At 44.0% G+C, this 23,615-nt stretch overlaps 1 protein-coding gene across 3 annotated transcripts; it reads left to right on the top strand.

Moving 5' to 3' along the window:
- Window positions 1-799: 799 nt before the first annotated feature.
- On the top strand, window positions 800-17,797 carry LOC129860753 (hormone-sensitive lipase-like). 3 transcript variants are annotated; one of them, XM_055931464.1, is made up of 12 exons: window positions 800-894; window positions 3,554-3,632; window positions 4,106-4,353; window positions 7,561-7,845; window positions 8,138-8,228; window positions 8,421-8,566; window positions 10,423-10,608; window positions 10,752-10,907; window positions 11,080-11,224; window positions 11,362-11,589; window positions 11,882-12,264; window positions 12,692-17,797. In XM_055931464.1, exons 3-12 carry the CDS (start codon window positions 4,114-4,116, stop codon window positions 12,911-12,913), a joined length of 2,082 nt encoding a protein of 693 aa, XP_055787439.1. In that variant the 5' UTR covers window positions 800-894; window positions 3,554-3,632; window positions 4,106-4,113; the 3' UTR covers window positions 12,914-17,797. The 3 variants fall into 3 exon arrangements, with proteins under 3 accessions (XP_055787439.1, XP_055787454.1, XP_055787445.1); XM_055931479.1 differs by lacking the exon at window positions 800-894 and adding an exon at window positions 973-1,423; XM_055931470.1 differs by lacking the exon at window positions 800-894 and adding an exon at window positions 3,085-3,387.
- Window positions 17,798-23,615: the final 5,818 nt, after the last annotated feature.

The raw sequence follows: 23,615 nt of genomic DNA, 5'->3' as shown, positions 1-23,615 counted from the left end.
AAGGTTATCAACATGACTCGGAATTTGAAAAGCAGAAATGCCATGTTGAAGATTATTGTGGATATGGCAACAGAGTTATTAGTGGCAACAGATGTTAACAGAATGTAGCAGCAAGCCAGCAGCATACCACCCTGCATCCTACTGCTGGCTTGCTTCTGAAGCTAGTTGGTCCTGGTCAGTCCCTGGATGGGAGACTAGATGCTGCTGGAAGTGGTGTTGTAGGGCCAGTAGGAAGCACCCTTTCCTCTGGTCTAAAACAAACATCCCAATGCCCCAGGGCAGTGATTGGGGACATTGCCTTGTGTAGGGTGCCGTCTTTTGGATGGGACGTTAAACGGGTGTCCTTACTCTCTGGTTACTAAAGATCCCATGGCACTTATTGTAAGAGTAGGGTGTTAACCCTGGTGTCCTGGCTAAATTTCCCAATCTGGCCTTCATACCATCATGGCCACCTAATCATCCCCAGTTTACAATTGGCTCATTCCTCCTCTCCCCTGTAACTATTCCCCAGGTCGTTGCTGAAAATGAGAATGTGTTCTTAGTCAACTTACCTGGTTAAATAAAATGTTACTGGCCACAATTTTTTTAAATGATGAGTAATCCTACGGATGGATTGTCTCAACATTACAGAGCAAAAGTTTGATGTGTTTTGGGGACGGGGAGGGTTTGTTAGAAGTTAATATGGATTTTTGTAGTACAGAATTACACAAACCATGATCCATCGCACACTCCAGCACAGTAGGTGGCGGCAGGCATGCACCTTAAACGTGTTTGCGGACGGCCATTATACCATAGAAGAAGAAACCAAATATTATTTTTTTAAGCGAATTGAACGCACCCCAATCCGTGGGGCGAAACAGAAACTGTCAGCTGAAGAATAGAGGATGCGTGTTGGTAAGTTTGTAGGCTGTACAATACAAGGCTTTCCATATTTCATCATACTGTACACTAACTTTTCTCGTAAACATAGGTCGCACGTTTATTGCAAGTGTTCGTTTGAAGTCACTTGTTTAATTGTCGTTCGTCCGTCACAATGTTTGCCAGTCTTGGGCGGCCAAATTCAATGTCGTAGAAAAAAACTTTACTTACACTAGGACACTTCAACTGGTGACTATCCGGGAGAAGAAAAAAATATGTAATAACACTGTTTGCGTAAATCTGACAGATGTATTGACGGGACAAACAATATTTGGTTACGTTTCGATATGAATCGCCTTAATCAGAGCCTCTGATTAAATGTTTCTCCCGTCAACAAATCGATCAGATTTACGCCGCAACCGATTGCTCCTTTTTCTTTATTCTCCCGGATAATCTTCAATAGAAGTGTTCTGGGGTTAATTCATTTTGGGGGGATTTTAAAGTCCATCAGTCAAGCACCAGCTGATTCCCATTTTTGTTTCAACTTGGCAGTGCTGAAGCTTGGGTAGGTTATACTTTTTTCCAAAGTTCAAAGTTCTTTCGTGTTTGAAAGTGCAATTTTTTTTTAACTATGGATTTACATGTGGATACCGTCGGGAAAGAGGATATCGCGGCTACCAGTGTCCCAGTTAAAGTTTATATATTGGGAAGAGTGGATTTGGTCAGTTAAGAGTGGTGTTGTTTTTGTCGATGTGTGGTGACGTCATCAAGCAGCTGGTTCGGTTCTGAGAGCTGGGGAGTCTTGAGTAATTAGATGAAAGGTGACCTGCTTTTTTAAATGTAACCTTTATTTAACTAGGCAAGTCAGTTAAGAAAAAATGCTAATTTACAATGACGACCTACCCCGACCAAACCTTAACCCGGACGGCGCTGGGCCAATTGTGCGCCGCCCTATGGGACTCCCAATCACGGCCGGTTGTGATAGAGCCTGGAATCGAACCAGGGTTTGTAGTGACTCATTTAGCATTGATATGCAGTGCCTTAGACCGCTGGGCCACTCGGGGAAACGAAGGAAGTTTAAGAATGCATTAATGGACATTGAACTGGGCCCAGTTTCCCGATAGCCATGGAGTTTAGTTTATGCCGGGCATACATACATTTTCATGATCGGGGTGAATTCCTATGAACTTGGGCTAGGATCAGTACTCCGGGAATCTGGTAGTTTGAGCGGGTGAAGGACGCACCGAATATGGCTGTTCCGTTCTCCAGACACCTGTCAGATGTCAGTAAATGTTGGTCGTGCATATTGTTGTATGGCGAAGAGGAAATTAACAGCACCATGCGGACTGCGGTGATAGAAGACAGATTGGTGGAACTGTGAAGAGAACCCAATGCCTTTTCAATGGGCGAGTTCGTTTTACATGGCCCGGTGCCCCGGTTTAGTGGATTTGTTGTTTTAGACCGTTTCAAGTGCAAAACCAACTGTACCAATATTACATCTGCTTCCCTACCATGACAAAAACCAATAAGATAATGCAATTATCGCATATTAAATCTATATTCTGGGCCTCCGTCTCTTTAAAACAAATATTTCCGCACATAATGTGCACACTAATAAAGCAGCTCACTGTATGTGTGTCGGATTTTTTTTCCTACGACAACCGAGAAACGCAGGGTATGATCAACTAGGGAATCATCGTAATATTTGAGCACCAACGTCCTGGGGTTGAGGATGGACGGAATGAAATATTTGGGAGCACGTCCGTAAGTCGTGTAGTGTTTTAACGATCCATATTTCCTACAACGGCTGAATATGACGGCTAACATACGTTTCCCTAAACACCACACAGAGAGAACGTTCGCTATGCATTAGTAACTTGGGCTATGATCAGTACGTCTGGACTCGTGGGTCAAAGGATGCACCGATGACGGGTTCCCATCTCCAGAACCCTGTCTGATGCACAAGTGTTCAACTGCAACCCGCAATTCCGGGGTTCCTGCATGAACACCCCCCCCCCCCCCCACCCCCCACCCCTAAGCACAAGATCTTCATGCTTGTGTAATAACACTTTTTAAAATTTTAAATCCATGTTTTGTTTCGAGTGACATACCTTTTGCATGTGTGTCGTTCTTTGTTTTGGTCGCACTGTCTGACGTGCTGTCAACTACGTCTAAACGTGGCCGCGTCGCATAGAAACGACTAGTTCCTGCAAAGATGCTGGAAAATGCTAGATGCGGGGCAGCAAAGGGTGCGCTCGTAAATTTACTCTGGCCATCTACACCGTTTTCAGAGGACACTCGTCTGAGTGTGCCATAGCGAAGAATAACTGATGAATTTACGAACGCTCAACACCCGTTGAATATGGCCTGTGTCGGCAAAAACGCGCATTTAAATTGTTGCCAGCAGCACAGTGACAGTTACCAGCGCTCTGGATAACATGAAAACAGCCTAACCAGCTCTGCTAGTGTGTCTGGAAGTAGCTAGCCAACGTTAGCCAGTTAGCGTGGATGCTTGACTGCCGTTTTGAGGTCAGAACGCTCGTATAAACCCTACTCCCCGATTTGAGCGTCCCCAGAGCGCACCTCTGGCATTCCAGATTGAATTTACGAACACACTCTACAATGACTAGGAACCTCCTCGTGACGTACAAAACATGATTTTAATAAAAAATATGTATTTTCTGTTTTTTTGTAGAATCCCATGCAACTGGACACGGACATTTATAAGGCGCCCTTTCCCTGAATCGAGAACGAAGACGTTGTCGCAAGAGCAGGTTAGTTGAAAAATCAATTTCAACGTTTTGTATTAGCTAACGTTAACCTGTAATGGAAACATGGTTATTACATATCTGGCGTACAAGCATATAACCTACATAACTTGTCAGTCATATATACCGGAACAAGGTTGGTTTGATTTGTTGATTCTTAGTAGCCTACTCTTCTATTGACTAGGCCTATAAACTAAGGATTTAGGACAATATTTAGTGTACATTTTGATAAATGTCAACAGCCAATTTTTTTTGCTAAGTCAGTTTGTAAGAGGAGTCCTGTGCAAGTTGCATCTTTTAATCTTTGACCTTTGGCACACACAACCAAACCAGTCATTTTAAGGAGGTTAGTCAGATGTAATGATTTTTATATCTCCTTATTTAAACTTTCAAAGCTCAGATATAGTATGATTATTCAGAAATAAAAATCATGTTTTCTGTCTAGGTTGGGTTTATATTTCTGTATGTGTGTTCTCTAGTGTCAGGTATGGATTGGATAGCTGTGTTCACATCCTTGGAGGTGGTGTGTGAGGAAAACATCACTGCTCTGTCTGGGCCTCCTGACTTGCCATATGGCGACGTGTCCAGGCGCTTGGTGACATGCTTGAGAAGGATTCAGGACCATGGTCGTGCCCTGGAACCTGTGGTTTCTGGCATCACTGCAGTCTACCACCACTATGACTTTGACTCCGATACCCCTGGGAATGGGTATCGCACACTGGTCAAGGTAGGGTAGAATTATCACTCTGTGATTGCCTCTCATTCTCTTGCCACAGAGGGAAAATAGGACGGAGCAGGGCCGGCCCTGGACCTTCTGCCAACGTAGGCGAGACCATAATCTGCCGCCCCTATGCTACAAATTTTAGCACATCTGGTTATTAGGCTATATAATCAGTTCAATGTCAATAACATAGCCTAATATTTTCAATCTCATTACATTGATAAAATCACCAATACCCTGGATGTTCTGCCGCCCTAGGCCAGACAAAAATGATTATATCTTAGACATCCTATAGAATCTAAGCATGGCACTTTCAAAAGTTACCTTTCCACCCAGAAATAGGCTCTACTGACACAGAAAACTGTAAGCTTCAACTGCTGGCTACTAGTCCGTTGTATAACCCAACAACATAAGTGCTTCCCTAAAACCTGCCTGGGTTTAAACAAACATCTTGTCTTTTCAGAAAGAGAAAAGACAGAATAGCAAAGTACATTTTTTTGATCTCCTCGAATATTATAGGCTGCAGTTTAGCTTCAGATTGTCATGGAGAGGAATCAATACATCCCCATATGGATCAGAGTCACTTCTATCACAGGCATTTCAGAGCTTGTTTCCACCATAAGGCATTACAGAGTTAAGCATTGTTATAGAACGCTTGATATAATCTGGATACATTTTATGTATTTATTTCAAAATGTAAAGCAAACAATAGTTTGCTTAGTTAAAGAAAATGGCAAAAAGGATATGTGATACCCTCACTCAATTCGAGCCCTGGTTTTAGTTAAACACACCAAGCCCTTCCCATACACGGAGGTATTTAATCAGTGCATGCGACAGTATTGTAGTATTTGGCTATACCAACATCTATGGATAGGATAATTGTGTCTGTCAAACAGGTAGGCTTACCACTTATTTTTTGGAAGATTAAGTATAATTGGAGATTATTTCATGTTTAGGCCCATAGAAAATGTTGGTGCGTGCGTGCACATATAGAAGGTCCCTTACCAGGCAGAAGGGAATGTTACTTTAACCCCTGCATCGAAGAGTTACAATGTTGCTATCGCTATGCAACTTACTACATATAGGAGGAAAATAAGTTACATTTTTAAATTATTAATATTTATTTTAATTTTATTCTACCTCGTTTTCTCCCCAATTTTGTGGTGTCCAATTGGTAGTTACAGTCTTGTCTCATCGCTGCAACTCCCGTACGGACTCGGGAGAGGCAAAGGTCAAGAGCCGTGCATCCTCCGAAACAACCCAACCAAGCCGCACTGCTTCTTGACACAATGCCCACTTAACCCGGAAGCCAGCCGCACCAATGTGTCGGAGGAAACACTGTACACCTGGCGACCGTGTTAGTGTGCACTGCGCCCGCCACAGGAGTCGCTAGTGTGCGATGGGACAAGGACATCCCTGCCGGCCAAACCCTCACCTAACCCAGACGACGCTGGGTCAATTGTGCGCCGCCCCATGGGTCTCCCGGTCACGGCCGGCTGCGACAGAGCCTGGACTCGAACCCAGAATCTCTAGTGGCACAGCTAGCACTGTGATGCAGTGCTACTCGGGAGACCGGAAAACAAGTTTCTTATTAATAATATCCCACCTGTTATCACACATGGCACGACCCCATAATTGTTACAATTACAATTAAAATAAAATGTATATAACATATTTAACATATTTTTATATTCCTGTAGAACAGAGTAAGATCATTTGAGCTTTGGAAACAAGTGCTTTCATAAATGCATGACAGGCCTCGTTTCACTGGAGCAGTGTAAAATAAGCTTTATGTCAATGACCTAGCCTTAATGAATTTTGTTTATTTACATATCGAATTTATTTAATTTCCACCTAGTGGTCTCTTTCCTCTGCTGTGGTGCTGCATTGCAGTCAGCGATGTTTTCTCTTGGTAGCTGTCCATGGTTCTGAAATCAAATCGTCTGAGTTTGATTGGACCCCAGCCTGATCTCCAGCTCCTTCCACCTCTAGAAACTATCTAAGTGGTCATGCGACTTCTCGTGCGAGCTGAGGTGGCACAGATTCTTCCAGTCCCTGATTCCATCCCTGACCAGCACAGATTTGCACTCGTGTGAAAAAAACAGAAGGCTGCATCGTTTTTGTTAGAATAGACAAGCCTTGGTCTCTCCACTCTCTCCCCGTTCTCCATCCTCCTATTGTAGTGGGCCACCGAAAACTTTCGTTGCCCCTCATTTCTTGGGAAATTCCCCACCTTATCCTGATGTGGCCCAGCCTGCACTAGCATCCTGTAAAGATCCATTTATATATTTTGGCCACTCACCGGGATCTTTTGTTTTTTTTGTCTGGGTGTCGGATTTAGCAGCAGCACCACCACTGTCATCCGGGACGGGGGAGCGACGAGTCTGGGTCAAAAATAGTAGGATCTTCGCCGGCATTGTTTGGAGGTGTGGCTAGGCCTGGTGCGACCACCTGTACTTGTCCAGCCAGAGAGCTGCCATCATCAGTGGAAGTGCATGGCTTGGACGCATCCGGTTTGCCCTCTTCGCTGCTAGAATCAGCGAACGGGGGCTTGTCGTTCTCGGCGAATAAATGGCCGGTCCTCGTAGGCTTGTCATTCTCCCCAACGGCTGATGGACATTGCTGCACGCTGATAAATTTCACCAGCAAATTTCTTTGGTTTAGAGATTGTGCCTCTTTTCTCCGTTTTCTTTTTTTTAAATATTCGCTTCCTGATTTAGATTTTGTTTCTTAGACATGGTAGAAAATTGTTTTAAATCTCTATAGATGACTTTTAGCTAAAATAATATCCACTAGTAGTAGCTAGCCAAAGTTAACAGGCTAGGTTAGGCTACTGCCTTAATCACTAATTGTCTTCGTCACACACAAACATAAAAATGAAAATAATAACTGGCAGATTCAATGTTTCACAATTGGATAATCACAAACATCACCATAGCTACCAAGGTTAGTGGGAGTGAACTTCGGGAAAAGTGGGAATGGGGTACCGCGGGCAGTGTAGCAGCCGATCAGGGGCGCCCAGAGGGCGGCAGGCAATTGTCAAAATGCTGCCCCAAATTCAAGTGCCGCCATAGGCGTTGGCCGAATCTTGCATAATGGGAGGGCCGGCCCTGGGAGGGAGTGATGGAGCTCCTTCGATTATTAAAACAAATGTATATTTTACATCTTTGTATTCATATTTCGGAGCCAACAAAATATAATCTAATTTCACAGGTGTTGCAGTCTTGCCTTCTGCACATCATCCACAACGGCCGCTACATTGCCGCTAACTGCCACAGGGCCTTCTTCAGGGCCGACCACAACGCCTCAGAGATGGAAGCCTATGGCAGTGTCCTGTGTCAGCTACGGGCCCTCCTCTACATTGCCCAGGGAATGCTCCACGACAACAGTCCCGGGCAGCTGTACGGAGAGCAGGATGGAGAGCTGAGCAGGAGGTTGGTGAGGGAGTATGCTTCCATGCACAAGGCCTGCTTCTACGGCCGCTGCCTGGGCTTTCAGGTCAGTCACCACCAGGGGGAGATGCTATAGAGCAGTGGGTCTCAACCGGGTGTACTAGAGATATATTCCCTCTGTAAATTGTATATCCTCACTGTAAATCAGCTTTTCTCCAGAGTTTTATGTTCACTATGTTTATATTGTATATCCTGTATGTTGACTTACTGTCTGTATTCTGTCTGTACATTGTTTATTGCTGGCAGCAACTATTCACTAAGTCAAATTCCGGGTATGTGTAAATGTACTTGGTGAATGAATAGATTCTGAAATATTTTTTCCCCCTCTGCTTCCCCAGTTCTCATCTTCCCTTCGTCCGATCCTGCAGTCATTAATCATAAGCATGGTCTCGTTTGGAGAGAGCTACGAAAAACAGCATTCCGGGTTAGGTCAGTCTCTGAATTCTTTGGGCTGTATCAAGTTGTAAAACTATACATGTTAGGTGTCATAACAACTGACTGATTATCTACCTTGTTGGGCCTATTGCAAGATTTGTGGTAATCCTTTGGCATTTTACAAAGTTAGTGCATAGTGTGCAGTGCTATACTGACTTCCCATTTGCTCTCCTCCATATCCCTCAGGCATGGCAGCATTCTCCCTCCTTACCTCTGGGAAGTATGTCATCGATCCAGAGCTGAGAGGAGAAGAATATGAGCGGATCACCCAGAACTTGGACATGAAGTTCTGGAAGTCCTTCTGGAACCTCACCGAATCAGAGCTTGTATCGGTGAGGGGAGGAGGCTCTTAACTAATTAGACTTTTCTTACTAGCACTGACTTTGCTGATAGCGGCTTTACTGAGGAAAAGTTTAAACTATGACTGTGGTTGTCTTACCTAGATACAGGTAGTCCATTCATCTTAAGGTAAGTCGCTCTTGGTAAGAGCATCTGCAGAATATTTTTACATTTAGTAGATTTTTACTTTATTGTCCCCATGGGGAAACTTTGTTGCAGTGTCATGTACATGTTTAAAGTGGCGTTTAAATACAGAACAAATTGACAATACAACTTTCATAACAGTTACATACCAATAAAAAGAGACTAGCCTGCTGTCCTTACTGGGTCAATAGGAACATTAGCCTGCTGTCCTTACTGGGTCAATAGGAACATTAGCCTGCTGGCCTTACTGGGTCAATAGGAACATTAGCCTGCTGGCCTCACTGGGTCGATAGGAACATTAGCCTGCTGGCCTCACTGGGTCGATAGGAACATTAGCCTGCTGGCCTCACTGGGTCGATAGGAACATTAGCCTGCTGGCCTCACTGGGTCAATAGGAACATTAGCCTGCTGGCCTCACTGGGTCGATAGGAACATTAGCCTGCTGGCCTCACTGGGTCGATAGGAACATTAGCCTGCTGGCCTCACTGGGTCGATAGGAACATTAGCCTGCTGGCCTCACTGGGTCGATAGGAACATTAGCCTGCTGGCCTCACTGGGTCGATAGGAACATTAGCCTGCTGGCCTTACTGGGTCGATAGGAACATTAGCCTGCTGGCCTTACTGGGTCGATAGGAACATTAGCCTGCTGGCCTTACTGGGTGGATAGGAACATTAGCCTGCTGGCCTCACTGGGTCGATAGGAACATTAGCCTGCTGGCCTCGCTGGGTCGATAGGAACATTAGCCTGCTGGCCTCGCTGGGTCGATAGGAACATTAGCCTGCTGGCCTTACTGGGTCGATAGGAACATTAGCCTGCTGGCCTTACTGGGTCGATAGGAACATTAGCCTGCTGGCCTTACTGGGTCGATAGGAACATTAGCCTGCTGGCCTTACTGGGTCGATAGGAACATTAGCCTGCTGGCCTTACTGGGTCGATAGGAACATTAGCCTGCTGGCCTCACTGGGTAGATAGGAACATTAACCCAAGCTATTTAGGAGGGATATCACACCTGGCACAAGTTATTGTCTAGTTCTGTTTTTCCTGCCGAAGGGTGCCCTATACCTCCGGACAGAGGGGAGTAGTTCAAAGTCCGGGTACAGGGGGTGGCTTGGATCTAAAATGATTTTGTGACCCTTGCGGAGGGCCCTGACCTTTAAGATCTCATCCAGGCCTGTCTGTTTGACTCCAAGTACCTTGCTTGCTGTGGTGATAATCCTTCTCAGGATATTTCTCTGACTGACAGTGGCATTGCCAAACCAACAAACAAAACAAAAAGATAAAATACTCTCAATGAAAGATTTGTAAAACAGAGTCAGTGTAGTACAATTAACATGAAAAGATCACAGCTTTTTGAGAAAACACAGTCTCTGTTGACTCTTTTTGTAGATCAGGTCTGTACATTTACACCACTGAAGCTTATTATCCAAGAGGACACCCAGATATTTGTATTCCTCTACAATCTCTATGTTCTGACCTCTGATAGATGTTGCAGAGGTAGGTGTTGTATGCTTCCTGAAGTCTTTGCACATCTCGTTGGTCTTATTGGTATTGAGGACCAAGTGTGATTCATCACACCACTCTACGGAGGGGGAGCAGTGTTTCTCCTACTTACTCAGTCTCTCCTTGCTCACTCCATCTTCCTGTTTGCTTCCTTTTATGACTGTTTGCAATGTCCTCCATCTTTTTTGTCCATCCATTCCACAGGGCTTTGCCAGTTTAACCTCTACCCTAGTGCAGGTGAACCTCACCCTGACCATACCCCCTGAACCGCTACTCCTCCCCCTGGTCTCAGACCCCCGTCTCTCTACCCCTGTGTCCCCGCCAGTGGCCCACTGGGGCCCTGGACCTGTCAACATGCGCCTCATCTCCTATGAGCTTCGAGAAGGACAGGTGAAAACTCAGCTCTTACCTTGTGCTTATTACCTTGTGCTTATTATCTGATTTCATCACAGGTCTACACTGTTTTATCAATCATATTACTGTAAAAAGGGTTCAGTTATGATGCATACATCTTACCCTCTCTCTTTCTTCAGGACAGTAAAGAGCTGCTAGCCTTTGCTCGTACAGAAGCTCCACCCATTTCCCTGTCTTTAGTACCGTTTGGTGCCCAGAAGCGTCCTCCCTCCCCCTGGCTGTTGATCCACTTCCATGGAGGAGGCTTCGTGTCCCAGACCTCCAAATCCCATGAGGTACATAGACCTGGGATAGTGGTAGTGGTGTGTCGCCTGAAATGACTTATGCTAAACCCAAACCCTAGTTTCACAGTAATTAAGTGGAGCTTGGGGCTCAGCACATACCATGAATACTTTCATATTGTTTAACCTTGCTGTTTCATTTTCCTGTCACATCTCCATCTTCCAGAACTATCTGAAGAGCTGGTCCAAGGATCTGAATGTCCCCATCCTGTCTGTGGATTACTCCTTGGCTCCTGAGGCCCCCTTTCCCAGAGCCCTGGAGGAGTGCTTCTACGCCTACTGTTGGGCCCTCAAGAACTGCCATCTTTTGGGTCAGTGTCATTGTGTTAGAGCCAAAGAAAATGGTTTCAACAGAGGACCCTCGGGTCAATCATATTGGTACATATTTTATTGCAACAAAACGTCTGTCAGACCCGCTGGTACTGATTGGTCTGTTCCTCTGCCCTAGGCTCCACTGCTGAGCGTGTGTGTCTGGCTGGGGACAGTGCTGGGGGGAACCTTTGCATCACTGTGTCCATGAGGGCCATTGCCTGCGGTGTGCGCATCCCTGATGGTATTATGGCTGCATATCCTGCTACCCTGCTCACCATTGAAGCCTCGCCCTCCCGCCTTCTCACCAGCTTTGACCTACTGCTGCCTTTAGGGGTGCTCTCCAAGTGTATCAACGCCTACACAGGTAAGGAAGTGAAAGGCATGAGAGGGTATTAGTCAAAGGTTATGTAAAAGGTGGTTAAAGTCACACTCCAGTCTTATTTTACTTTTTAAAATACATTTGTCATTTAGCAGAGTTAAATAGCTAGGTGGGACAACCACGTATCACAGGCATAAAAAGTACATTTTTCCTCAAAGTAGCTATCAGTACATTACTGTATTTATGTGTGGTATTGTTTTTCAATAGGAAAAGTTAAATTACTTTATTTCTCCTTTTTTCCAAATGACCTTGTCTTTCTCTTTTTCACCCCCTCCAGGTGTAGACTCTGAGACGGTTCAGCCTACAGAGGGGATCAGCACGTTGAGCGCTCTAGGTAGAGACACAGCCTCGCTGATCAGTGACCTCTCACATGGGGCATCCAAATGGATCCAGTCCTTCATTCCCGCAGAGGTCCTAGGGTCATGGTCATCATCACACCGGAGGTCCTTGGACAACGAGGCCCACCAGAGATCAGTGTTGCCATCTTCATCCGAATCCTCCTCAGGCCCCAGGGACTACCCAGAAGGCTTTGAGCCCCTGCGCTCCAAGCGCCTGTCTGTAATCCAGACGCCTAGCTGTCCCACCGTCAAGAACCCGTTTGTGTCACCCCTGCTAGCCTCTGACGACCTACTGCGTGGACTACCACCTGTACACTTAGTGGTGAGAGAGGAGGGATGGGGAGGTGGAGAGTCAATGCATTTAAGACAGGGTTTTCCAAACTCAGTCCTCGAGACACAAGGGGTGCATGTTTTGGCTTTTGCCATAGCACTACACAGCCGATTCAAATAATCAACTAATCATCAAGTTTAGATCATTTGAATCAGCTGTGAAGTGTTTGGGCAAAAACCAAAACGTGCACCCCTTGTGGTCCCAAGGACCGAGTTAGGGAAATGCTGATTTAGGAAGACGGGTTTGTAGGTTGAGAGGGATGGAAAAGATAATGAAAGAAAAAACAAGACACATTTTACTGCAGCAGGCCTATTTTGTCCTTGTTCACTGGTCTCTCTAACTCACTCCACAATTGATGGTCTTTCCACTTTAATCTCTGAGTTCTCTGTAGTTTTTACTCCTCTATCTGTCCCCACAGGCCTCTGCACTGGATGCCTTGTTGGATGACTCTGTGATGTTCGCCAGGAAACTGCAGAATATGGGCCAACCAGTGACTCTGAGGGTGGTGGAGGACCTCCCACATGGCTTCCTTAGCCTATCGGGATTCGCAGAGGAGATAAAGGTGGCCTCCGACATCTGCGTAGAGCGAATCAGAGAGGTCTTCCAGCAGAAAACTCTGCCTTCCTGTATTCGCAAATGACCAATGTTTGAAAGGAAAAATAATGGGGCTGACCAGCTGCCTAATAAAACCAAGGGGAAAACTAGTTGTTATCCTCACGAAACTGGAAAGTGAAAGATAACACCCTTTATTGCACTAACACTTGCACTTTTCTTACTAGCACTGACTCATAGCTGCTTTATTGAGGAAAACATTTTCTAATTATGAGTGATATTTGAAGTTACTGGTTAAAGAGCATCTGCTGAGGGAGATGTCAATGTACACAGTTTAGTGTTTTTTAGTCCAGGAAAGGGTCATGTCATTTGTAATCAATTAAATGTCATATTGCTTAAGGTTTGAACAATACTGAACAAAAATACAATTTCACAGATTTTTATTGAGTAAAAAAATTATAATTAAACACTGAGTGTCAGAGGGCGAGAGAGACGTTGAGTCTCCTGGGAGGCTGTGGCTTTAGCGAGGGGCTTTGTGTGGGCTTAACAATCGTGTTTGTCTCTCCCTGTGGCAGAAAAGACGACACGCTAGACACCTTCACCTCAGGATCATGGGGTAAACCTTCCCATCCCTGTGAGCCTCAGACAACAATAACACAATGCTGGGATGTCCTGTATACCCAACTGCACACACATGCACTGGTGGCAGTGCTGGAATAAACCTACGACCTTACACATACAAACACACACAGAGAGAGAGAGAGCCCTTAGACAACAATAACAAGGCCCTTGGACGCCCACTGAGCTCAGAGGCAGGAGAATGCCCTCTACTTTAACATGCTGGCGCCAATTATACTGAACAATAATATAAATGCAACAATTTCAAAGATTTGACTGAGTTACAGTTCATATGAGGAAATCAGTCTATTGAAATATATTCAATAGGCCCTAGTCTATGGAGTTCACATGACCGGGAATACAGATAATGCATCTGTTGTAGAGGTCAACAAATTATGATATTTCAACGCCGACACCGATTTTATTGGAGGACCAAAAAAAGCTGATACCGATTAATCGGCCAATCTTTATACATATATTTGTAATAATTACAACAATACTGAATGAACACTTTTATTATAACTTAATATAATGCATAAAATCAATTTAGTGTCAAATAAATAATGAAACATGTTCAATTTGGTTTAAATAATTCAAAAACACAGTGTTGGAGAAGAAAGTGCAATATGTGCCATGTAAAAAGAGCTAACGTTTAAATTCCTTGCTCAGAACATGAGAATATATGAAAGCTGGTGGTTCCTTTTAACATGAGTCTTCAATATTCACAGTTAAGAAGATTTAGGTTGTAGTTATTATAGGAATTATGACGCGTTGTCTATTTCTCTCTATACCATTTGTATTTCATATACCTTTGACTATTATATGTTCTTATAGGCACTTTAGTATTGCCAGCCTAATCTCGGGAGTTGATAGGCTTGTAGTCATAAACAGCGCTGTGCTTCGAACATTGCTAAGAGCTGCTGTCAAACGCAGGAAAGTGCTGTTTGAATGAATGCTTACGAGCCTGCTGCTGCCTACCACCACTCAGTCAGACTGCTCTATCAAATATCAAATCATGGACTTAATTATAATATACACAGAAATACGAGCCTTTGGTTATTAATATGGTCAAATCTGGAAACTATAATTTCGAAAACAAAATGTTTATTCTTTCAGTGAAATACGGAACCGTTCTGTATTTTATCGAACGGGTGGTAACCCTAACACTAAATATTGCTGTTACATTGCACAACCTTCAATGTTATGTCATAATTATGTAAAATACTGTCGAATAAATTACGGTCTTTGTTAGGAAGAAATGGTCTTCACACAGTTCGCAACGAGCCAGGCGGCACAAACTGCTACATATACCATGACTCTGCTTGCACAGAACTCAAGAGAAGTGACGCAATTTCCCTAGTTAATATTGCCTGCTAACATGCATCTATTTTAACTAAATATGCAGGTTAAAAAATATATACTTCTGTGTATTGATTTTAAGAAAGGCATTGATGTTCATGGTTAGGTGCATTTGTGCAACGATTGTGCTTTTTTTGCGAATGTGCTTTTGTTAAATCATCCCCCGTTTGGCTAAATTGAAGTAGGCTGTGATTCGATGGTAAATTAACAGGCACCGCTTTGATTATCTGCAACCCAGGACAAGCTAGTTAGCCTAGTAATATCATCAACCATGTGAAGTTATGTGAGGATTGATTGTTTTTTATAATTTAAGTTTAATGCTAGCTAGCAACTAACCTTGGCTCCTTGCAGCCACAAGGTTATTTTGGTGCTCCACTCGCGTAACAGGTGGTCAGCCTGGCACGCAGTCTCCTCGTGGATTGCAATGTAATGGCCATAATCGTCATCAAAAAAGGCAGATTACTGATTGTTATGAAAACTTGAAATCGGCCATAATTAATCAGCCATGCCGATTAATCGGTCGCTAATCTGTTGGTCACAGATACCTAAAAAAAAAAATGGGCCTCATGATCTCTTTACGGTATTTTTGTGCATTCAAATTGCCATCCATAAAATGCAATTGTGCTTGTTGTCTGTACCTTATGCCTGCCCATACCATAACCCAATTGCCGCCATGGGGCACTCTGTTGTGAGGCCGGTTGGACGTACTGCCAAATTTTCTAAAATGGAGTTGGCTTATGGTAGAGAAATGAACATTCATTTCTGGCAACAACTCGTGGGCATTCCTGCAGTCAACATGCCAATTGCACGCTCCCTCAACTTTAGACATCTGTGGCATTGTGTTGTGAGAGAACTGCGCATTTTAGTGGCCCTTTTTATTGTCCCCAGCACAAGGTGCACCTGTGTAATGATCATGCTGTTTATGTCGATTCTGATATGCCACACGTGTCAGGTGGATGGATTATCTTGGCAAAGGAGAAATGCTCACTAACAGGAATGTAAACAAATTTGTGCACAAAATGAGAGAATTAAGCTTTTTGTGGGTATGGAAACTCTCTGGGATCTTTTATTTCAGCTCATGAAACATGGGACCAACACTTTACATCTTGTGTTTATATTTTGTTCAGTGTAGTTGCTTATATCTTGTGTGCCCGATGATGTCCCTCATCCCTGATTCTGTACTTGGCTTGCAATATCAAGTGCGCCAAGTGTGATCTCAATAAATTGATTCATCGTCTAGTCTTTCTCAAACCCGCGCCGGTCCATGGAGGAATGCAGGCTGGTCTGGAGTATTGAATATGATTCTTTTTTTTTTGTGGTCTGCGGCATATTTGACTCAAATACTTGCCTTAGGCCTACTTGCACAATGCACTGAACTAAGCACTTGCTGCACTAAACAAATTGTGTTGGCATGACTATGTTTAGCTACACCACACAACCACACAAGCTAGCTCTGCTGCGCAGCCTGCATTATTTAAAAAAAAATTGTACCTTCAACTAGGCAAGTCAGTTAAGAACAAATTCTTATTTACAATGACGGCCTACGCTGGGCCAATTGTGCGCCGGTGTATGGGACTCCCAATCACGGCCGGATGTGATACAGCCTGGATTTGAACCAGGGACTGTAGTGCCTCCTCTTACAGTGAGGTACAGTGCCTTAGACCGCTGCGTCACTCGCGATCCCAAATAACAGCTGCCCGGGGAAAAAACGGTCTGTGTGATGTGTCAAGATGCTATTGTAAAGAACCTGTAAGACCACCGAAACTCGCACGTTGTTTGTTGACTAGAGTAAACACTGATTTCCCATGGGGGAAAAAACTCTCCAACATGCCTTCCACATCATAACGTTCAGCAACTAATTTGCATAACATTGTGTGATAGGCTGAGAGACTTTCCAATGTATAAAACATTACATTACCCCCGGCTTTAACTGAACACCCTGTGTTTAATAACCTGGGTAAACACATACAAAATACCCTCGGAGAAGTGCACAGTAACCAAACACATTCAGAATGCATTGACTGTGTTCAACACAAAACTCTCTTGCCAAACAGGCCCCCTAATAGTTCTTTGGGGTCTACCCCCCCCAGACCCATGTGATCTTCTGCTGCAATTGACTCCGGTGCTTGACCCGTCTCAAAGTAGACACTTTCTCTTGCAGGTGCACAGGGAGGGCAACTCAGTGTTCACATCCGTTTGCGTGGTATGAGTCTCTGTCTTCGACTGAGCTTTCAGTCCCGACTGTCCAGTTTCCGTTCCACTGAGGCATTAACATCCCTTGGAGCCCACAGTCTCACAATGTCCCCCACCTTTCTCCTGAAGGGTAACCTAGGCAACATTGGTTGCTTTTTCCTCAAAGCGGGGTAGGTAGTATTTCTGACTAGTCACAAAAGAGTCCATGTTCAACTCAGTCTCTTGTCCCATGACCGTGACCTCATGCTCGGAAACAACCCCAAAGTAAGGTTTGAGCCGGTTGTAGTGTACCACGGCATGATAAGGTCCATTACCCTGTACTACTTCATACAGCACCTCTGACAGTTTCTTTGCAATTTTGAAAGGACCCTTCAATTTCTTTCTCAGTTTGAATGACAACCCCTTTTTCATCTGGTAGTCTCTAAGCCACGCATTAATTTTCCTCATACCTCTGGGGTGTCAACTTTTAGAATCCAAGTATTGCTTTTGTTTACCTGTGAGGTGATTTTATCTTTACAGATTCCCTTACAGTGCTTAAATACCCTTTCACCTTTTGAAGATACTGAGAAACATACTGTTCCCCTTCATTTTGTGTTCCCATAACCACATCAACCAGTAGTCATTTCAGCACTGAACAGCACCCTGTATGGTGTGATCCCCGTGGAAGATTGAACACTACTCCTGTATGACATCATCACATATGGGAGTATCTCATCCCAATTTCTTTGATTGTCATCAACAAAAAGTGTAAGCATGTTGATCAAAGTTCTGTTCACTCTTTCCATTAAACCATCTGATTGTGGTTTGTGTATTGTTCATTTGTAAAAGATTGCACATCTCTCTAAAAAGAGTAGATTCAAAATGTTGCCCCTGGTCGCTATGGAGAGAACGAGAAACGCCTAGCTTCAACACATTCCTCTACCAGTTTCCTGGCCACTGTTACTGCTTCCTGGTTGTGTATGGCATATGCCTCTGACCACCTAGTAAAATAATCTGACACTACCATAATGTGTTTGTTACCTGGTCCCGTCTATGTTACCGGACCCATTAAGTCTACAGCTATCCTCTCAAAAGGGCAGCCTGGGACAGAACTTGTCATGGTTGTTCTGGGGGCTGGACCCTGTATGCAGTGCACACCACACAGTCCTTACACCACTGCTTTATGGCTCTCTGCCAGCCTGGCCAATAGAACCTTGCTCTAATTTTACTGGTGAGTTATTCAACTCCTAAATGGCCTCCTGTTCTATCATTGTGGATAAAGGTAAGTATCTCATGTACGAGCTCATCTGGTACATCCCCTCTCCAGATGGTGCCATCTGTCTCATAGTTTTGACTGAAGGCATAAAACTCCATTCTTCACGTAATGCCCCCACACTTGTTTGAAAAGCCTGAACTTTGGCTCCGATTGCAACTCCATGGGGAGCTCTGCTCTACCCTCTTTTTCTTCATTTATTAAACCACTGGATCTCTATCATGTGCTTCTAAAAGGAAAGCTGCATTTTTGGGTACTGCCTGGCTTGTTTGAGCTCCAACTACAGGCTCAATAGTGACATCCTGAGGATTGTTTATGATGGCTCTCAGATTGACAGTGGCCTGTGAGACGGCTGTGTCCACACACTCTGTCTGTGTGTGTTGGCGTGACACACCATCTGCATTACTGTGCAGTCTCCCTGGCCTGTGGACAATATCATAGTCAAACTGATCCAGGTTCTCTAACCATCTAGCCAACTGTCCCTCAGGTTGTTTGAAGTTACTCAGCCACGTCAGTGAGCTGTGATCAGTTCTTAGTAGAACTGTCTCTCTCTAATTTCTCTCTAGCCTCGTGTTTCTGGGAGAGGACTGCCCCTATGCCTGTGTCACATGCGTCGGTATCCATTATGAAATCTAGATTTGGGTCCGGGAAAGCCAGTATGGGGGATGTGGTTAGCTTGGACTTTAATTCATTAAAAGGCCAATTCACACGCTGCGTTCCACTCAAACATTTTCCCCTTATCTGTCAATCTGTACAAAGACTCTGACATAGCTGCAAAATCTGGTATGAACCTCCTGTAGTATGATGCCAGACCAAAAAGCTTCTTGCCTCTGTCAGTGACTTGGGGCTAGGCCATAACCTGTTTTCATGGGGTCAGTGGACACTCCACCAGCTGAGATGATGTGTCCCAGGTAACTCACCTGCGACCTGAACAAATGGCACTTAGATGGCTTCACCTTATGTCCTGCCTGCTCCAATCTGCTGAAAACCTTGTCTAAATGCTTCACATGCTCTTGGAATGTACAACCAAACACTATGATGTCGTCTAAGTACACCAAACATGTTGTCCACTGTAAATCAGCCAGAACCAGGTCCATGAGATGCTGGAAGCTGCTTGGAGCATTTGTCAGCCCAAACCTCATGACCTGGAATTCAAAATGTCTTCTGTCACAAAAGCAGTTTTGCAACGATCCTCGGGGTGCATCTCGACTTGCCAGTACCCACTGGCTAAGTCTAAAGTGGAAAACCACTTAGCACTGGCAAGTGAGTCCAAGGTCTCGTCGATCCTAGGAAGTGGATAAACATCTTTAACAGTGTTCTCGTTTAACCTTCTGTAATCCGCACAGAACCTGATTGAGCTGTCCTTCTTTACAAACACAACTGGTGCTGCCCATAGACTGCTGGATGGGTTAACTATTCCCCTTTCTAACATGTCCTGCACATGCTTGTCAAACTCTGCTTGCAGATGAACAGGAACCCACCTCAACGCTTGTTTGATGGGCCTGTTGTCCCCTGTGTCAATCCTATGCTGGACTAGTTTTGTGCAGGTCAAGTCAAAATCACCAGTGCTAAACACTCCCACATCCCTCCCCACCATTTCCTTTACTGCTCTCAGCTGCACCTCAGTTAGCTGGCTTTAATCTATGTCCAGCTCTTGCATTAACTGTTCTACATCCCACTTTACTGTGGTGGGAGAGTATGGTGGCTTGTTAGAATCCTGTAGGCTAGCAATGATAATGTCTTCACTACCCTTCTCCCAGATAGAGAAAACCCCCAGTTCAGTGCCCTCCCTCAGTAACTGTGATTCCGGAGTTACATTCATCACATGCACTGGCAGTTTCCCCTTCACTGAGCTGCACACGCTACATGCTGCCAACATGTTAGTTGTATCAGTGACTTTAACACAGGGCTCAGAAGATCCTCAGTTTACTGTACCCTCAACTTTACCAGTGCGTAAACATTTCACTTCTGGAGGGGATAATCGTGTCATTCATCACCACCACTTTACACACTCCCCCTGCCCCTCCCATGAAAATCAATGGAATTTGCTTCCCAAAAACACATTTTCTTTCTCAAATCAAGTATAGTCTAGGACACTGATTTCCCATGGAATAATCTAATTGTATTTTATTTTAATGAACAGACAGTGCACACTAAAGTCTTCCCAAAAACTCTCCCTCAATATGCCTTCTGCATCCTAACATAGAGTAACTCATTTGCACAATGTGTGTGATAGGCTGAGAGACTTTTGAATGTATAAAACATTACACTATGAATCCATCAAATGCTAAAATGCACAGACATTTAGAAACAAAGCATCCACATTTCAAGAACATACCAGAGATGACCAACCAAACAAAAAAGCTGCACAATAATTTCACAGACGGGAGTTTACTGAAGGATTCATACTCATAAAAAAAAAGTTGGCAAGCATCCACGCCTGAGGGCATGACCAAGAGGTTTTAGGCCCAACTGCTGCTACAAAGATCAGTGAAATCCCACTTTCCAATGACCGTGTCATACGTAGGATCCAGGATAATGGCAGATGATATTGAATCACATGCAGGTTTTAGGCAGAGCCTGCACATCAAATAGTTTTTTGTAATCCAATTAGATGAGCCGACTGACATTTCAAATGCCTACGTCTTGTATATATTCGCTACATATATGAAGAATACATTTTTTGCAGAGTTGCCTCAACTGCAGGTGAAATATTCCATATTCTGAACGAGTGCATAACGGGACATGGATTACGATGGGACCGTTGTATCGGGATCTGTAGGCCTACCGATGAGACTGTTGCTCAACAATGTTCCCTCAAATTATTTTCAGCACTGAGCAAATTTCAGATCTGCTGAGTGCAAACTTGAAAGTTGTGAAAATTCAGTGCAACTTCCAGCACGCATTTACTGTGAACACTGAGGCTGTACCCGTTTTAAATTAGTTTTAACAGTGGCCATGTAGGTTACTGTGGCTATTTGATCATAATGTAGGCCTATCAGAGTGGCCTACCATCATGAACAATGGAGAACATGCATCCCATAACATTTTAACATTTTAACATTTTAACAAAGCTGTTCTATCATTCAGCCTACAGTAGCAGCCGATGTGTGGTGTTCTATGTAGGCCTACATTCCATGAGGCTTTTGAAGAAAAAAACATGCAGGGCTTGAAATGAACCTGTTCATCCACTTGTCCTTCAGACAAGGTGACTTAAAATGTTGTATTGTTTGATGCAAGAAACCACTTTACAAAATAAAATGCAGTATTATTCCCATACCATTATTACAGAGAATCAGACAAATGATGCTACCCTTTGCCTATTGGCTACTTAGCTTATTCAAGCCTGCCTCAAAAACAACACTGCTCCTTTAAGACAAAAGCCTGCAACTGATGGTCAGTCTCAGAGGAGGGAGAGAGCAGCAGACTGATGATACGCCTCTCAACATCCCCCAGCTCTCCCTTTCCTCCACTGACACTGACCAGAAAGGGACACCGTCTTCCAGATGATGGCGAAACTCGAGTCGCACCGCATTATTTCTGCATGATGCACAAATTCATGTTGTTACTCCTATGAACAGAGAAATTTAAAAAGACCCAAGCCACTAATAATAACAGCACAAGCCTATATACAGTGGGGCAAAAAAGTATTTAGTCAGCCACCAATTGTGCAAGTTCTCCCACTTAAAAAGATGAGAGAGGCCTGTAATTTTCATCATAGGTACACTTCAACTATGACAGACAAAATGAGAAAAGAAATCCAGAAAATCACATTGTAGGATTTTTTATGAATTTATTTGCAAATTATGGTTGAAAATAAGTATTTGGTCAATAACAAAAGTTTATCTCAATACTTTGTTATATACCCTTTGTTGGCAATGAAAGGGGTCAAACGTTTTCTGTAAGTCTTCACAAGGTTTTCACACACTGTTGCTGGTATTTTGGCCCATTCCTCCATGCAGATCTCCTCTAGACCAGTGATGTTTTGGGGCTGTTGCTGGGCAACACGGACTTTAAACTCCCTCCAAAGATTTTCTATGGGGTTGAGATCTGGAGAAGCCACTCATTCGTTGCCCGGGCTGTGTGTTTGGGATCATTGTCATGCTGAAAGACCCAGCCACGTTTCATCTTCAATGCCCTTGCTGATGGAAGGAGGTTTTCACTCAAAATCTCACGATACATGGCCCCATTCATATATAAATCCATTTACACGGATCAGTCGTCCTGGTCCCTTTGCAGAAAAACAGCCCCAAAGCATGATGTTTCCACCCCCATGCTTCACAGTAGGTATGGTGTTCTTTGGATGCAACTCAGCATCATTTGTCCTCCAAACACGACGAGTTGAGTTTTTACCAAAAAGTTCTATTTTGGTTTCATCTGACCATATGACATTCTCCCAATCTTCTTCTGGATCATCCAAATGCTCTCTAGCAAACTTCAGACGGGCCTGGACATGTACTGGCTTAAGCAGGGGGACACGTCTGGCACTGCAGGATTTGAGTCCCTGGCGGCGTAGTGTGATACTGATGGTAGGCTTTGTTACGTTGGTCTCAGCTCTCTGCAGGTCATTCACTAGGTCCCCCCGTGTGGTTCTGGGATTTTTGCTCACCGTTCTTGTGATCATTTTGAATCCACGGGGTGAGATCTTGCGTGGAGCCCCAGATCGAGGGGGATTATCAGTGGTCTTGTATGTCTTCCATTTCCTAATAATTGCTCCCACAGTTGATTTCTTCAAACCAAGCTGCTTACCTATTGCAGAGTCAGTCTTCCCAGCCTGGTGCAGGTCTACAATTTTGTTTCTGGTGTCCTTTGACAGCTCTTTGGTCTTGGCCATAGTGGAGTTTGGAGTGTGACTGTTTGAGGTTGTGGACAGGTGTCTTTTATACCGATAACATGTTCAAACAGGTGCCATTAATACAGGTAACGAGTGGAGGACAGAGGAGCCTCTTAAAGAAGAAGTTACAGGTCTGTGAGAGCCAGAAATCTTGCTTGTTTGTAAGTGACCAAATACTTATTTTCCACCATAATTTGCAAATAAATTAATTAAAAATCCTACAATGTGATTTTCTGGATTTTTATTTATTTTTGTCTGTCATAGTTGAAGTGTACCTGTGATGAAAATTACAGGCCTCTCTCATCTTTTTAAGTGGGAGAACTTGCATAATTGGTGGCTGACAATACTTTTTTGCCCCACTGTATGCACTTTCCTATTCATTCATTACTGTTGCAGTGCTTGTAGCTCTGAGTAGAAATGGGATGAAAGCGAATTTTATGGCTCATAAGTGTTCTCTAGTCATGATTTTAAACGTTTTGAAATCTCACAGTATAAATTTTGCTGTACCTTTATTTTATGCCTGCAAAATCACTG

The sequence above is a fragment of the Salvelinus fontinalis genome, chromosome 1 (assembly GCF_029448725.1).
Source record: "Salvelinus fontinalis isolate EN_2023a chromosome 1, ASM2944872v1, whole genome shotgun sequence".
Taxonomy (NCBI): domain Eukaryota; kingdom Metazoa; phylum Chordata; class Actinopteri; order Salmoniformes; family Salmonidae; genus Salvelinus; species Salvelinus fontinalis.
The sequence above is the reverse complement of the archived record's forward strand: the minus strand, read 5'-3'. Positions and strand labels throughout refer to the sequence as shown.

What these genes read in the sequence shown, in the direction of transcription:
- LOC129860753 (XM_055931464.1), top strand. Translation starts at nt 4,114, where the DNA reads ATGGATTGGATAGCTGTGTTCACATCCTTGGAGGTGGTGTGTGAGGAA. An exon ending in GGTATCGCACACTGGTCAAG is followed by an intron (nt 4,354 to 7,560) that starts GTAGGGTAGAAT and finishes CTAATTTCACAG; the next exon opens with GTGTTGCAGTCTTGCCTTCT. An exon ending in TACCACCTGTACACTTAGTG is followed by an intron (nt 12,265 to 12,691) that starts GTGAGAGAGGAG and finishes CTGTCCCCACAG; the next exon opens with GCCTCTGCACTGGATGCCTT.